The sequence below is a fragment of the Stegodyphus dumicola genome, chromosome 12, assembly GCF_044657685.1.
Source record: "Stegodyphus dumicola isolate Sdum_Otavi_A_Nest chromosome 12, ASM4465768v1".
Taxonomy (NCBI): domain Eukaryota; kingdom Metazoa; phylum Arthropoda; class Arachnida; order Araneae; family Eresidae; genus Stegodyphus; species Stegodyphus dumicola.
In genome coordinates, this window is record NC_140779.1 from 45,358,053 (window position 1) to 45,373,546 (window position 15,494).

General features: G+C 33.1%; 1 protein-coding gene across 1 annotated transcript in view; it reads left to right on the forward strand.

Moving 5' to 3' along the window:
* The window catches only part of Dip-C (dipeptidase C), a 92,784-nt gene that overhangs the window by 15,501 nt on the left and 61,789 nt on the right, over positions 1-15,494 (forward strand). The window contains exon 2 of the mRNA XM_085827675.1: positions 3,264-3,447. Within this exon, the coding sequence (XP_085683801.1) occupies positions 3,264-3,447 (184 nt within the window). The remainder of the gene's footprint in view (positions 1-3,263; positions 3,448-15,494) is intronic.

Genomic DNA, 15,494 nt, shown 5'->3' on the forward strand with positions numbered 1-15,494 from the left:
AAGACATCTCTTTTTACCATATGATTTTGGTAAAAAGTTATTTTCTTTTTATCCTGCTTTACCTGTTGCTAGAGCATTTCTCAAAGTCATTTCTCCATGCCTTCATCAGCATTTCAGGTTCATTTCATCAGTTCGTTTGATACAGTGTGTTTGTGCATCTTGAATTTTATTCACCATTTGTCTGGCACATAATAACCCTCGAGGTTTTGTGCCATTAAAAATCAACCAATCAGAAAAAAACAGGTTTAGGAAATCATCGGCTATTCTTAAAAATCACATTCTGGTGACCTTTGGGACTGATATCAGATAAATGAACTAGAACTGTTTTAGTAATATTCCTTTCTGATAATACCTTTTTTCTATAACATTAGAAATCACCAAAATCATTTCATTTTGATGTACTCTTTGAATATAGTATCATATTTGGCCATTAACTTAACCCTGTGCCAGCATTCCTGAGGCTGTGCTGTTCTGGCAATAAAACTTGGAGCCCTTGAATGCAAAGGAGTCTGTTTCATTGAAGGATTTCTCATAGAGGTGACTGATTTCCAAGGTTTCCAAGGTATGATATGGTAATTTATGGATGCTAAGTCCAATGAGCACAGTGTCTCTTCACCATGTCACTTAATGGTTGTCCTCGTCAAGTTTGGTCTTACAGTGTGGTGGAGATACAGCACACCTTTACAATTATCCAATGTTTGCAAATGCTACAAGCATTGGAGCCTCAGTGATGATGTGGTCTGATGAAGCTTGGAAGTATCATACTCAACCCACTTGTCATTACTTATAAGCATTTAACCAGATATGTATCTGTTGTGTTGAAACAGCAACAACAAACAGTCACTAGTTGTTCATTGTTTTGGCTACCAAGAATTTGTGGGGCACTCACTTGTTCAGCTTGTGAATCTTCTCTATGCAGTATAGATGAAGTTTGTCTGTTTCCTGAGAAACATGGAAACATTGGGCAAGTTCACCACACATTTGACTGCTGTGCTCCTTTATGGCTACCTTCAAGGCTTTATCATCCAGCACATATTGTTGCTCACTACAGTATTCATCAAAAGACGGAAATCTCCTAACTTGAAATTCTGGAACCAGTGCATGGTAATGCATTCATTTATGGCTTATTCTCTAAATGTTAGATGTATTCAACGGCTTCCTCTCATAGAGCACATCATCAAATGGGATATTAAAAATAAGAATTTTTTTTTGATTATCCTAAGTTTTTATTGATTTCATCATGCAACAATAATACAGCTATGTTTCCTGTTGCAATCCTTCTTTAAGCCACCTCCTTTAAAAAAGATGTGCTGAGTCTAAAAGGCACAGTTTCTGTGCAAGAAATGTAATATCTGTTCATTCTGCCAGAGATGTTCAAAATACAGTGGATGGACAAAAATATGGAAACACCTTGTGAAATGCATGTTTGAAAAGAAAGATTGATTTTAATGAAATATGTAGGTGGCGCTGGCGTTTTTGACTACTGACGCCACCTATACAACTTCGTAAATGTGCTAAACAGTTCAGTTGTTGGAGTACTGTTATGTGAGGTTGTCATTGCATTATGTCAGAGTTAACATACTTCGAACGTGGGCAAATTGTTGGAGCACGTATGGTAGGTGCTTCCTTAAGCAAGGTAGCCGAGGTGTTTAGTGTTTCAAGAGGTACTGTATCGAAGATTTATTCCACATATTTGAAAAGCGGAAAAACATCCTCTGCTAAATCACAGCGTGGACGAAAGTGTGTCCTGAGTGATCGTGACAGACGATCATTAAGGGCAATTGTGACGAAAAATAAGAAGACCACAGCTGCAAAAGTTACTGCTGAAATGAATGTTGTGTTACCAAACCCTGTGAGTACCAAAACAATTAGAAGGGAGCTTCATAAACAGGGAATTGCTGGCCATGCTGCAATTGAAAAGCCACTCATCAGTGATGCTAATGCCCGTAACAGGAAAAGGTGGTGTTTATGTCATAAAGCCTGGACTATAGAGCAGTGGAAGCGAGTAATATGGTCTGACGAGTCTTCTTTCACATTGTTTCCCTCTTCTGGCCGAGTTTACGTCTGGAGAACGCCATCTCAAGCCTATAATACAGACTGCTTGTTGCCAAGAGTGAAACATGGCGATGGTTCTGTTATGGTTTGGGCAACCATATCGTGGTTCTCTGCTAGCCCCATGATAACTGTGTCAGGGCACATGACTGCCAAGACTTATGTGAACATTTTGGCTGATCAAGGTCACCCCATGGTACAAACGTTGTTCCCCGATGGTGATGGTGTCTTCCAAGACGACAAAGCCCCTGTTCACACAGCTCACATTGTCCAGGACTGGTTTTCTGAGCACGAGGATGAGTTGTCCCATCTCCCCTGGCCACCACAGTCACCAGACCTGAATATTATCGAACCTTTGTGGTCTACATTGGAACGGAAAGTGCGTTCTCGTTATCCACCGCCAACATCGTTATCTGAACTTGCCACCATTTTGCAGGAAGAATGGTATAATATTCCCTTGGCAAACATACAGGAACTGTATTTATCCATTCCGAGAAGACTGCAAGCTGTTTTGGATGCCAACGGGTTTCCTACACCATATTAAGCAAAGAAACATGTTTTTTAAAGGTGTTTCCATATTTTTGTCCAACCCCTGTAAATGTAAGTACTTCATTTTATTATATTCTTTTAAAGTATTCTAAGTTTCATTGTTTTTATGTTAATCCATATTTATACTCATATTTACATCATTAATGCAATTTAAAACGCATTAATTGCTTTCAGGTATGACATAACCCAGCGCACCTTCTCATGTTCGTAAATTTGGTGTGTGTGCTTGCAGGTTAATTAACCCTGATGTACTTTCCATGAGCCAGCCTGGGATAAAAACATCTGTACTTTCAAACTGGAAGAGAAACATGCCAATTTAAAATTTAGCAAAAAGGCAACCTTAGTTACAAAATTTTTTTTTTTTTTTTTTGTGTGTGTGTGTGTGTCTGAAAAAGAGAAATCTGTGTCTGCTCATCTGTAAAATAAATAGTTTTATTCCAAATCTACACCTAACTGAGGTTGCTTTTTTGGTCCAATTTTAAATGCCTGTTTTTTGTTGTCCTGAACTTGTCTGTCTGTTTCAAAAAGTTGCTGTTCTCAGCATAAGATTAGCATACTCGAATGTATTTGCTTTAATATACTGCAATTTCTTGCTAAATTAAGGAAAAAAGTATTTTGTTTGTTGCTTCATTTATTGATTATAATTATTTTTTTATTTATAGTTCATTCTTTTCTCTTGGAGAACATACTCTGAATATTTCTGTAGAACTCCATTTAGAAAACCGAAGACGTGTATGTGAAAGCCTGAAAAATAAGTTTCCTGAACTGAAGAATAGCATTTTTGTTCTTCAGGGTGGGGAATCTTCTACTCGTTACTGTTCAGATTTTGAACCCATATTTCGACAAGTAAGTCTAATCTTTTATTTTTTAAGACCATGATATTGTTCTACTAGTTGTGACTAGTAACTATAATTGTCACAATAATCTTATATGTTATTATAAGTAAATAATTTTAAAGATTGTTATATTGTTATGTTAGTATACGATATAAAACAGTTTCCGGTACTTTTCCGTTTTGCCGTCGCAAATCTCGCCAAGCAGACTTTATTGGCGACAACACACAGTATGCACATAAAAAATGTTAGTTCTAAGAAATTTTTATTTTGAAGTCATAAACATTTTAATATTGTTTAAAATTTTGTACCATGAAAAAAAAAAAAAAAAGAATAAATTTTTAAAAATTTACTATGCTTTCATAGTACAACATCCTGATTCGTCTTTTCATATCACGTGACCCCAAGTGATCTCATTTCACGTAAACTACGCTATAAAAATCTAATTCTCTAAGTAATTATTTACATTCAAGTTAAATCTTAATTTGGAATACAAGTTTTAAATGCAAGAATTATTTCAATTCGTACGAATTGCTTACTCAGAAATTAAGTAAAAACACAGTGCTTTACTTCGCTAATGCATTCTTATTAGAATTAATCAGTTTAACCATTGACTTCACCGTTTCTATATATTTGCCTTCGGGTGAGCGGTATGATTGCAGCTTAATTGACTTAATTACCGCGAATGGCCTTAGGGCATAAAATTGAACTATCCGGTAAACATTCTGCGTAATTGTATGCCAGCATTGAAAGAAACAAAATCAATCTGATAAGAAATGGCTGCGACTTGTTTTGAAAATGAGGCGTAAAACGTTACCAGTGAGGATATTCCGTTTGCCATCGATTGTACCATTTTTGGCGATTTTATCGCTTGCGCCAGCAAAATGGAAAAGTACCCTTACTGGCATACTGGGATATCTGTCAACATTAATTAAAATATCTTTAAGAGTAACATTGAAAATTATGCTTTATTTGTGTAGGATTTACTTTCAAAAAAGAGAGCATGAACATTGCATTTTTAAATGCTTTTATTTTAATAATAAGAAATAGATAAAAGTAATAAAGGTTAAGTAAAAATTAATGTTGCAGGATTCATGTAATGATGCACAGACACTATTAGTTCTTCTGGCATTGATAGAATACGTTAGTACACATCTAGCTTTAAATAGTGTAATCAGCTAAAGGCAGTTAACACACAAGAAGACCGTCTGTCTTCTTCAACTCTTGAAGACGAGCAAGCCGTCTGCTTTGCTCCTGTCTCGTTCACGTCTGGACGCTGTCTGGAATGATTCGCACTGAGCTATGTTGCAATGACGTCAATGCTGGTAATTCGATAAGTCAGCATCGATCGTCGATGATCTCCACAGCTTCAACCAGCCTGAAGAGGCATCGTCCTCGATGTCTGTTGAATGGACGTCACTATCATCATCTACCTGCAAAGAGAATAAAAAAAAAAAAAAAAAAAGGAAAAGAGAGTATCAGGTCCTTAGGTTTTGAGCTGATACAACATTAATCAATTTGACCATGGCTTCATATGGTCAGCCGCAGTAGATGTCAAATTCGGTTCTTCATGGCATCCTACTTTTTCAACTTCGTATCTGTCATTTGATCTAACAGCTATGATTTTATACGGTCCATGAAACTTAGGTCGTAGTTTCAAACCAGTCCCATACTGAGTTCTCTGAATGGCTACCAAGTCACCAATCTTGTACAGTTTCGGTTTCTTACGTCTTTTATTAAATTGTTTATGATTCTCTTCTTGTATCTTCAAAATGTTGTTTTTCATATCTTCTCTCATTTCATCACGTTCTTGCATCAACTGCTCGAATGAAGATATTCTTCATTCAATATCTCCCTAATTCTCAGATCTTCCTTGTCCTTCATTTTCGTGCCTATAAACGGTGAATATTTTCTACTTCTCGTAGTTGTACTGTTGATTATTCTCTGGACATCTGGAATACACTTAAACCATTTCGTTGAATCCTCGTGTGATAATTTTGACAAAACAGGAATCAAAATTCTATGGATTCGCTCAATCTGTCCGTTACCTCTTGGAATACCGGTAGTAACAGGGTTCGTACGGTCCTTAAAAGTCCTTAATTTTTTCAAAAACGATTTTTGGTCCTTAAAAGTCCTTAATTTTGGCCAAAATGGATAAACGGTCCTTAATTTTGCTCATTTGACATTTCTTATCATTTCTAATGATTGCCATTCTAAGTGTGAATTACGATTTCTCATGAATATGGAATTAAAATTACACGGCTCTTAACCAATCTGTTGGCGGATTTGCGTTGCAAACGATAAAAAAAAAAGGTGTTATCCATAAATTTAGGCAGATTGTGACGAAAGCGTGAAGCCGGAAGTTCTTTAAGAATCGAAAGTGATGATGAACGTGCTCGAGAAAAAAAAAGGGGGGGGGGATTCTGAAAATATTTGCCAAAATTAGAGCAATCCCAACCTGGAAGGCCACAACCCTTCCGACGCCAATAGGAACGAGATGCCTGGAAAGTGCATTTTCAATAAACTGTGGCTTCATCAAGCTGACTACAAAAACTGGATATTGATGGATGGTAATCCTTAAATGTGGTCTTTGTCTGAAACAAATTGAAATTTCTAAACTGGGAAAGTCAGCACTGAAAATTCACATGAAAATTAAGTTTCGTTTTATCATTTCAATTTGTTTTTACATGGTTTTGCTTAGCTTAATTTCCGTGTTTGTTTCAATTAAGCCATAAATTAATTTTTATCACCTTCTACGGAGTTTATTCTCTTTTGCACATACTATATGTATGGGATATCGGGATTATGAGTTTATTTCTGCAGAGGGTCTGTTATCGATTTCGCGGGAAATCTGTTGGCTCCATTTCGATTTTAGGTTGCCAAGGGCAAATTCGGTAACGCTAGCCGAGAAAAAGTGAAGTTTGGAAATACGTTTTGAAGCTTCAATAGACAATTAAGTATTTGGTTTAAACCTATGTTGTTGATAGTAATGCATAATTTTTGCTAAATGGCAATACAATTATTAGTTGAAAATAACTAACTAATTAAAAATTTTTAATATTTTTAAAGCTGAAAACAACTAATTGAAACTAATTTTCCTGAATTAACTAGATGCAAAATTAACTTTCATGAATTATTAAAGTTATTGGGTAGAAGTTTAACTGAAAATATGCATTCCGTATTATATATATATATATATATATATACAGTACAAAGTCCGAGGTCTGGACTCGTCGGGACTTCGGCGATCCCAGATTTGAGATTTTTCCGGATATTAGATCATTTTAAATCTACTAAGATGGCATGTAGAAATTATAAAATTGAAAATATGAAATCCTGATTTATGAAATAATGAAGCATTTATGATTTAAAGGGTATCAAAATTTACAAAAAAAAAAGAGCTTAATATTTATATGTTTACTTTATTAAACATTTCTTTCAATGTGAGTTGTTTGATTTGTTTTCTCTGCTAATACTTTAGACTAATATTATAGACATATAATTTCTTGTTCAGTTATTAAGTTCCATTGTTCAAGTCCTGTAATTGCTGTGTCGAGAATTCCGAATAACTTGTCAATCAAAATTTTTTCTCGTTCAGTAACCTCTCTGTTACTTTCTTCACTATCGGTAGCTGTATTTTCTGGATTTAGAACCATACTACAGATTTCGCCCTCCGTTAATTGATTGATGATTGGGCATTGTCATCGCAATGAAAAACTTCTGTTTAACTTCGCTAAAAATTCTGCCACCTGGTGCGGCCATGCGAGATCTGGCGCTGGTTCTTGCTTTATGTGAATAACAAATGAGTTATTCTTAATTCATATAGCACTAAATATAAACGTTTGTGCTATGAGTATCATTAACAAAATCTATTTTTAGCATAAGGAAAGAAATTTCTGCTAAATCTCCCCTTGTCAACATTTTAGCACATTAAACTTAAATCTGTAATCGGATAATACTCTGTTATTTGGCGTCGCTGCATGACTCATCGCTCAAGTTCTCATCCGTTGATAAACATGCGGTGATGAAAGCAAAATACAATAATAATGATTCGCGATTTTGGCATCAAGGATATAAAATATTAGTTGGTGTAAAATTAACAAATGTTTCGGTTTAAGGTTATGCCAAACAGATACGCAGCTATGGAGTCAAGTTACTAATCACACAAATTTATGCTAAAATAATTATTTCTTCAATAATGAGATATTTTATTTAGAGCCAAACTGAGATTAAGAATCGGGATTTCCGGCATGTTTTTTTATGATGAGGAAAAAAATCTAATGCGCGTGCGTAAAGCATACCCCTTTCCTTCAAAAAAGCCCTATAAAATTGGTTGGTGGTGGCTTTGAGATCCGGATTTTAGATCATTCCAGATATTGGATGTCCGGATCTCGGACTTTGTACTGTATATATACATCGTTCAAAATATAACTTACCAGTATGGATTCACTCTTTTAAAATAATTCTACTTTAATTAAGCTTAGGAGATAATATAATCAATTAATCAATATTGTTTAGGAAATAAATTATATATATATATATATATATATATATAGTAAAAAATGTATATTTTCACTATTCAAGTATTCACCGTGACAAGTATTCTTATCTTGTCACATGAACAGGCCTTTGTGGAAAGGGGCTTCTCTGTAGATAAAGCAATTGAAATTGAAAATTTAAGTGACTCATCATACATTTTTCAACACACAGTATTTGATTACATAAAATTTTCTGGAGGTGTTCTTAATATCGAAATTAATAAAGAAATGAAATCAGCAGCAGCTTCTGCAAGAAGTGGAGTTCGTTATTTAGAAGTTCAATATTTAGAAGAACAAAAATCTTTAACTAAATCTGAAAATTCAAAGAGGAAAAGAAATATTATTGAGAAGAAATTGATTATATGAAGCAGAAGAAAAAATTTCTTCAAAGGGACATTAAAGATATTAATGAAGAAGTAGATGCTTTAGCAGATGAAGCTGAGACCAGCAGGAACATTGATTTGTTTATCAAAGCAAATGAACTTAGAAGAATAGTTAAAGAAAAGGAAATAGACATAAATAAATTAGATGTTAAAATAGCTGAAAAGATTTCAGATTTAAAAAAAGTACAAATGTTTTGTATCTTTTATTGTACAGTTTATTATTCTAGTATCTTTCAAAAAAACCAAGGAAATAAATTGTATGTGTACAAATAAGTTATTTTAATCTGCAAAATATTCTTACATTGTGATTATAATAGTAGTTGACTGTGTTTAAATAAATATCAAATAAGTTAAATAATAATCATGTAAATCTCTAAAATAGTGACTGTTATTAGTGTAAAATACACTTATACATGTTTTTCAAGAAATTATGTTCCTAATTTAATGTTATCTACTTCATAACTTGTAGGGAGTTAGTTTAATTTTCAAAATTGTTTTATGGTAAGTATTAAATTTAATTTAATAATAGTGCATAATACACACTTCTGTTAGTTTCTTAAAGTGAAATTACAAGCATGAAGTCGGTTGTATAGATAATTGCTTTATTCTATTCATTTTTTTTTTTTTGTTTGCTGATAGGTTCTTAATTTTTTCTTTGATGGTCCTTAAAAGTCCTTAATTTTCATGTAAGGAAATGTGTACGAACCCTGTAGTAATTTAACATGTTCTATGCCTTCTTCTGTACAATAAGCTGAAAATTCTTTCGATGTAAAGGCACTACCTCGATCTGAAATGATTCTGGCTGGATTTCCAAATACAGTCTGTTGTTGCTTCAATTTTGAAATAACTTCTTGCGTAGTTGGTGATTTCACTGGATTATACAGGGTTCGTAGCGGTCCTTATAAGTGCTTATAAGTCCTTATATTTGAAAATAAAATATAAAGGCCCTTATAGGTGCTTGCTTTTTCTTTAAAGCCCTTATTTTTTTGTTTTTAGTACTTATTTTTTGCTTTTAGTGTTTTTTTTTTTTTTTTTTTTAATGAACGCGCTATTTTTCTCCGTACCAAAGCCGAAACTACTAAATAAACAACTTTTCTTCCTAATATGGAATGTCAGATGGTGAATCATACTCCCGGAAATAGCTTTTCTTCTTTCTCTGCATTAACATAACCTTTGGTATGCACGAAGAGAAGAGTACAGACAGGTGCCCGTCGTTCTATTGGTCAAAGAATTGCGAAAGCAGTAGAAAATTCCGGTACGTTCGGCATTCTTTTCCTCCCACCCAAATACTACACACGTTTGAATTTCTATCAAGATCTTAATAATTTGCATTCTCGTTCCGCTTGGTCAGTTCATATTCGTGTTTATTATGATCGTTATGCTTATATTATGAGCATATGTATGAATGTTTATAATAACATAGTTGCGGTAACTGCTGAAGTATAGTAAACTTTTAAAAATGTTTGTTTTTTAACACAGCTTTCTAAGGAATAATATTCGGAATGGCTTAAATAAAGGGAAAGTAATCGAATAGTAAAAACAATTTTGTTTTTTTTGGCCAATACATTATACAGTATGAAGATTGGGAGGTTCTCCCCTTTCTCTGCAAAATCTCGAATATTGAAACTGTTACAGTTCGCTGCAAAACAAGCAACTTTTTTTTTTTTTTTTTTTTTTTTTTTTTGGTCTGTCACTTTCCAATCTGGATTGAATAGGACTAAAAGTTCTGCGGTCTACCAACCCAGGCAAAGAATGATTCTATTCCATTCCGGAAATTTAACGCCATTCAGAATTTAGATTTAAATTATTTAAATATCAATATGATTGGAAAAATAAATTGTATTTATTATTAGGTTCCAAGCGAATACAATAAATATGTCTTATTACTATTTATTTTCTCTATTTTGAACTGAAATTTCATCATTAAATCTTGTAATATAGTTTAGTTCTGCATAGTTTTTTTTTTTTTTCCTCTCATAGTAAACTAGTTCTGTAAATTGAACTGTTATTTAAAATTTAAAAAAAAAAAAAAAAAGTAAAAGTAATTATTTTCCTTGGTTGAGGTAATGCTTATTCTCTCTTAATAAATACTGCATTTCTCATATTTTAAATTACAAGTCTAATTTTTAAGGTTATGCAGTTGTGTATTAGACGGTGCTTATTTTTTTAACTAAAATGTGGCTATGAACCCTGATAGAACCAAGTAAATTTTGTAAAAGCGTCGGCCACAGATAGAATGTGTTAATATCACTTGTTCCTTGATGGAAGAGGTCCAATAAAGTCGACATGGTATGTACTCAAAGGAACGTTTTCTTTCGGTAGAGGATGAAGAAATCCTTCTGCTTTTCCTTGCTTCTTGTTGTACAGTATACATTCTATACAGTTAGCAATTACTTTTTCAACTTTGCATTTCAGTCTGGGAATATAGAATTCTTGCTCTACAGCATTCATAGTTTTATCTACAGCAAAGTGACCTTTTTTATGTACCTTCTGTATGATTTCGTTCTGTAAGGATTCTGGCACTACTAGCAGATCTTTACCATTATCAAATTTTTGCAAAATATCATTTCTCACGAAGAATCCATTTTCTTCTCCTTTCTCAACTAAATTCTTTATCAATTTCACATGTTCATCTTCATTCTGTTGTTGTGCTAACTGAATTTTCTCAGTTACATCAGATGTGTATGATGTTAAAATTAGAGCATTTCTACTTAGAGCATCAGCATGTTTCATTTGGCTTCCTGAACGATGTACAATTTCGTAATCGAATTCTTCAATAAACATTGCCCATCTTGCAATCTTGGGAGTTAAATCTTTCTTATCTAAAGTTTTCTGAAAAGCACTACAATCAGTTACAATTTTGAATTTAGACCCTAACAAATAGTTTCTAAACTTCTTCAGAGCTTCTATAACTGCAAGGGCTTCTAATTCGTAACTACAGAGTTTCTCTTGCTGCGGTGAAGTCTTCTTACTCATGTACTGGATTGGGTGATAATTACCATCGTCAGACAATTGGAGTAATACCGCGCCAAAGCCTTGACTACTAGCATCAGTATGAAGTTCTAATGGATATCCTTGTCTAAATATGTGTAGAACAGATGCTTGAGAGAGAATTTCTTTTAATCTGCAAAACGCTTCCTGTTGTTTGGAATCGAACTTAAAACCAATACCTTTTCTAAGTAAGTCACTAAGAGGTTTAGCTATTTTATCATAATGAGGAATGAATTTACGAAAATAACCTGTTAGTCCTAAAAAGCTTTGTAGTTGTTTACAGTTATGCGGTTGGAGAAAGTTTTGAACAGCAACAGTTTTGGAAGGTGATGGTCGAATAGTTCCGTTTTCAATTACATGTCCCAAAAATTCAATTTGACGTTTTAAGAATTGGCACTTTTTAAAATTTATTTGTAATCCATATTCCGAAGCAGTTTTGAATACTCTTTCTAATTTGTCTAAACATTCAACTTTCATCATTAGCCAGTATGACTATATCATCCATATAAATAATTAGTACACCTTCATTTAGCAAGTCATGAAATACTGAATAAATATACCTTTGAAAAACATTTGGACTAATACATAAAACAAAAGGAGCTTTAAGAAATTCTTAAATACCATTATGTGTTATAAATACGGTGTATTTTGTGCAGTTTTCATCTATGTCTACATGGAAAAAGCCATTTTTCAAATCTAGTGTCGTGAAGACCTTTGATTGTTCTAAACGATCAATTATTTCCGGGATTAAAGGCAGTGGAAATTTGTCTTTAATAATCTTCTTATTTAATTTTCGATAGTCATTTCACAATCTTTTAGAATAATCTTGCTTGTTACACAAAACAATAGGCGCTGCATAGTTAGAGTTGCTAGGCTTTATTATTTTTTCTTTCAGCCATTCCTTAATTTGATCATCAACAATTTTTTGTTCCGCGAAGACATGTATCTTCTATTTTGACAGACAGGAATTTCATCGCATAAATTTATTTGCATCTCAAAGTCAGATTGTCTATTTTTCCGAGGCTGGTACGAATTAATTAAATTACACAGTCTTTCTTTATGTTTCACATTTGAAATATGCAATAAATCAATCTCGTTGACAGAAATAGCATTCACCAGATGTGAAAGGTAATTAATTTTCAAGCCACTTCCGCTTTCGGGGTGTTTGTTTACATTAACAGAGACACCAGACGATTGAGAAAGATCATAAACATTCTTCAATGGCACAGCAATATTCAAATTTCGAGATGACTTAGCAGTTATCAAGTTTACATTATTTTTATTCCGATGAGAAATTATTTGAAGGCCATTCTCGGTAAAAGAAAAGTTAAACTGATTCAATACATCCAAACCTAATACAATTTGATTACATAATGACTTGACCACATAAATTTTCGTACGAAGTGAAAAACCATCAATTAAAATATCAGAAATGAAAAAGCCGATGGGGTTTTGCTTTGATTCAATTCCGTTTAATGTGATATCGCTACAATTTAAACTTGGATAACCAATCGGCTTGTGTAACTCCACGCTGCATATCGTCACATCTGAACCAGTGTCAACTAGACTATCAACTAATTGATTATTTATCTCTACAGTCTTCATAATTCTATCCTTATCAGAAATTCGTTGTAATAAAGCTTGTTTCTCGGGGTTCTACTCTGGACAGTCAGTTGCTTTATGCCCGAACTTTTCACATTTAAAACATTTTATACCCTTCGATTTGTTTACACAGTGTTATGACTGATGCCCAAATTCCTGGCAATTAAAACATTTGACCTTATTAACGTTAGATTGATTTCGGTTTGATGACGGAAACTTACTTCTATTTTTAACTTGAGTGTCTACTTTCGGTTTCGGATTTTTAAACTTATCATTGTCCGATCTCATTCTATCATAAATTTTAAGCCTTTGTTTAAATTCAGATACTGTTTCGCAACCATATAATATAGTTTTCCTAACCAAAGAATCAGGAATACAATCAATAACATATTTAATTAATGAAGCATCTTCAATGTTACCCTCGCGAACACATTTCTTTCATTTTAAAAAAATACTCATCTAAAGATTCATTAGGCATTAATTTACGCTTACGTAACATTTCATGCAATTCAGCAGAATTAAAAGCCTTACTAAATTCAGATTTCAAAAGCTTTTTTAACTTACACCAGTCATTAACTTTAGGTTCACACTGAATAAATAGTTTTGCTTTACCTTTTAATGATCTTTTAGCAAAAACTAATTTATGCAAATCACTCAGTTTCAAAGAATTTATAACATCTTCAAATTCATCAATCCATTTATCAACATTTTCATAATGCATTACCAGAAAAAGGATTAACAATACTTTCAATATCCGAAAAACTAAGATGAGGGTTAAAATGATCTTGAATTGGAAGCTGCATACTGTTATTTACTTGAGACTCATTAAAACCAGGATTGTCTCTTTGATTATCATCAAGCACTACTTCAGAAATTTTATTAACAGTTTCATATTCAATATCACTATTTTCTTCATGCAAAATATTTTCAAATAATACAGATAAATCACATAGGAAAGAGACAATTCGGGTTACTACTTCTGATTTTAAACCTTCTGAATTTATGCACAATACATTGCAAACTTTAATTAACTCATTCAAAGTAAAACTATTCTGCACTGTATCTATTTTCTTATTAAATTCTTCAGAATTTGGTTTAAATATAAAGCCAGAAAATTCACGTAATCTTTTCCGGTTCTTTCGGTTTCGATCTTCATCAGTATTAAAAATAAGCTTATTCAAACTTTTGATTTCAGAAATTTTACTGTTCTTTAAAGCTGCTTGTAATTCTGGAATTTCTACTAACTTTATATTGGAAAGAAAGTTTTGTACTCATCCGACAAATGATCATCTTCAATTGGGGTAATCCACACACTTACACAGTAATCCAATAGCTTGTGACAACAGTTCAATACACAGTTCATAATACATTCAAAAGTCGTTAATTCGGACACCCATAATCTGGAATGATCTATAATCCGGACCTCAAAGCTAAAAACTTTCTGCGCATGTGCCACGTTGACACATGCGCAAAGGCGTTTACGCGTGCGCGTAAGACCTTTACGACTGCGCATATGCATGTGCACAAGCGCAGAATATGTTTTCGCGTGCGTGTTTAATGTATAACGGACGGTATAAGCTAAAATTATTTAATTATCTATTTCAGTTAATGTTGATGATTGCGTTGTTCCTTAATCTTCGAATTGGATGTGCTTATTATTTTTTGCAGACTGTAAGAATAATTTTATAAAAGTAAACTTGAACTTTCGATTATGTCAAATAGAATTTCCGATGCTGAAGCTCCCAAAGGATCTACAAAACAAAAGTATGTTTCGATGTCCGTCAAACAGAAAGTGGAATTGCTGCAAAAAAATGGATAAAAACATGAAGAAGGTGACAGAGAGGTTAGTGAAAACGAAAAAATTTCGATTGACAAGTTAATCGGTATTCTCGGCACAGCAATTATGGGACTTGAACAGCGGAACTTTGCAACTGAACAAGAAATTATGTCTGTTTATAGAATTAAAGAGAAAGTATAATCACATAAAACGAAGCAACTTAAACAACTTACATTGAAAGAAATGTTTAATAAAGTACACAAATAAATATTAAGCTTTTTTTTTTGTAAATTTTGATACCCTTTAGATCATAATTGTTCTTTATTTCATAAATTACGATTTCATATTTTTAATTTTAGAATTTCTGCATGCCATCTTACGAGATTTAAACTGATGATCTATAATCCGGAATCGCCGAAGTCCTGACGAGTCTGGATTAACGACTTTTGACTGTACTACTCGCACACTTTCGAGTTCGTTGATGAGCTCGTTGCCCCACGTTGGGCTGTTCTAGTATCAGAGCTGGCATCATCGCTAAATGTTTTGTTAAACTTCACAAGAGATTGATTCATATAACATGAAATCACCAATGTTCGTTTGTTTTTTTAATGTAAAAGAATGCCTTTTTAAAATTGGCAATGCGAATGCAAATTCTGAAGACATAACATGTTTTTTTATTATTATTGTATTTACCTTGAATATGAAAATCTGAGATTTACCTGATGATGCAATTTCTTCAGGATATTGATTTTCCATGCAATTTCTTCAG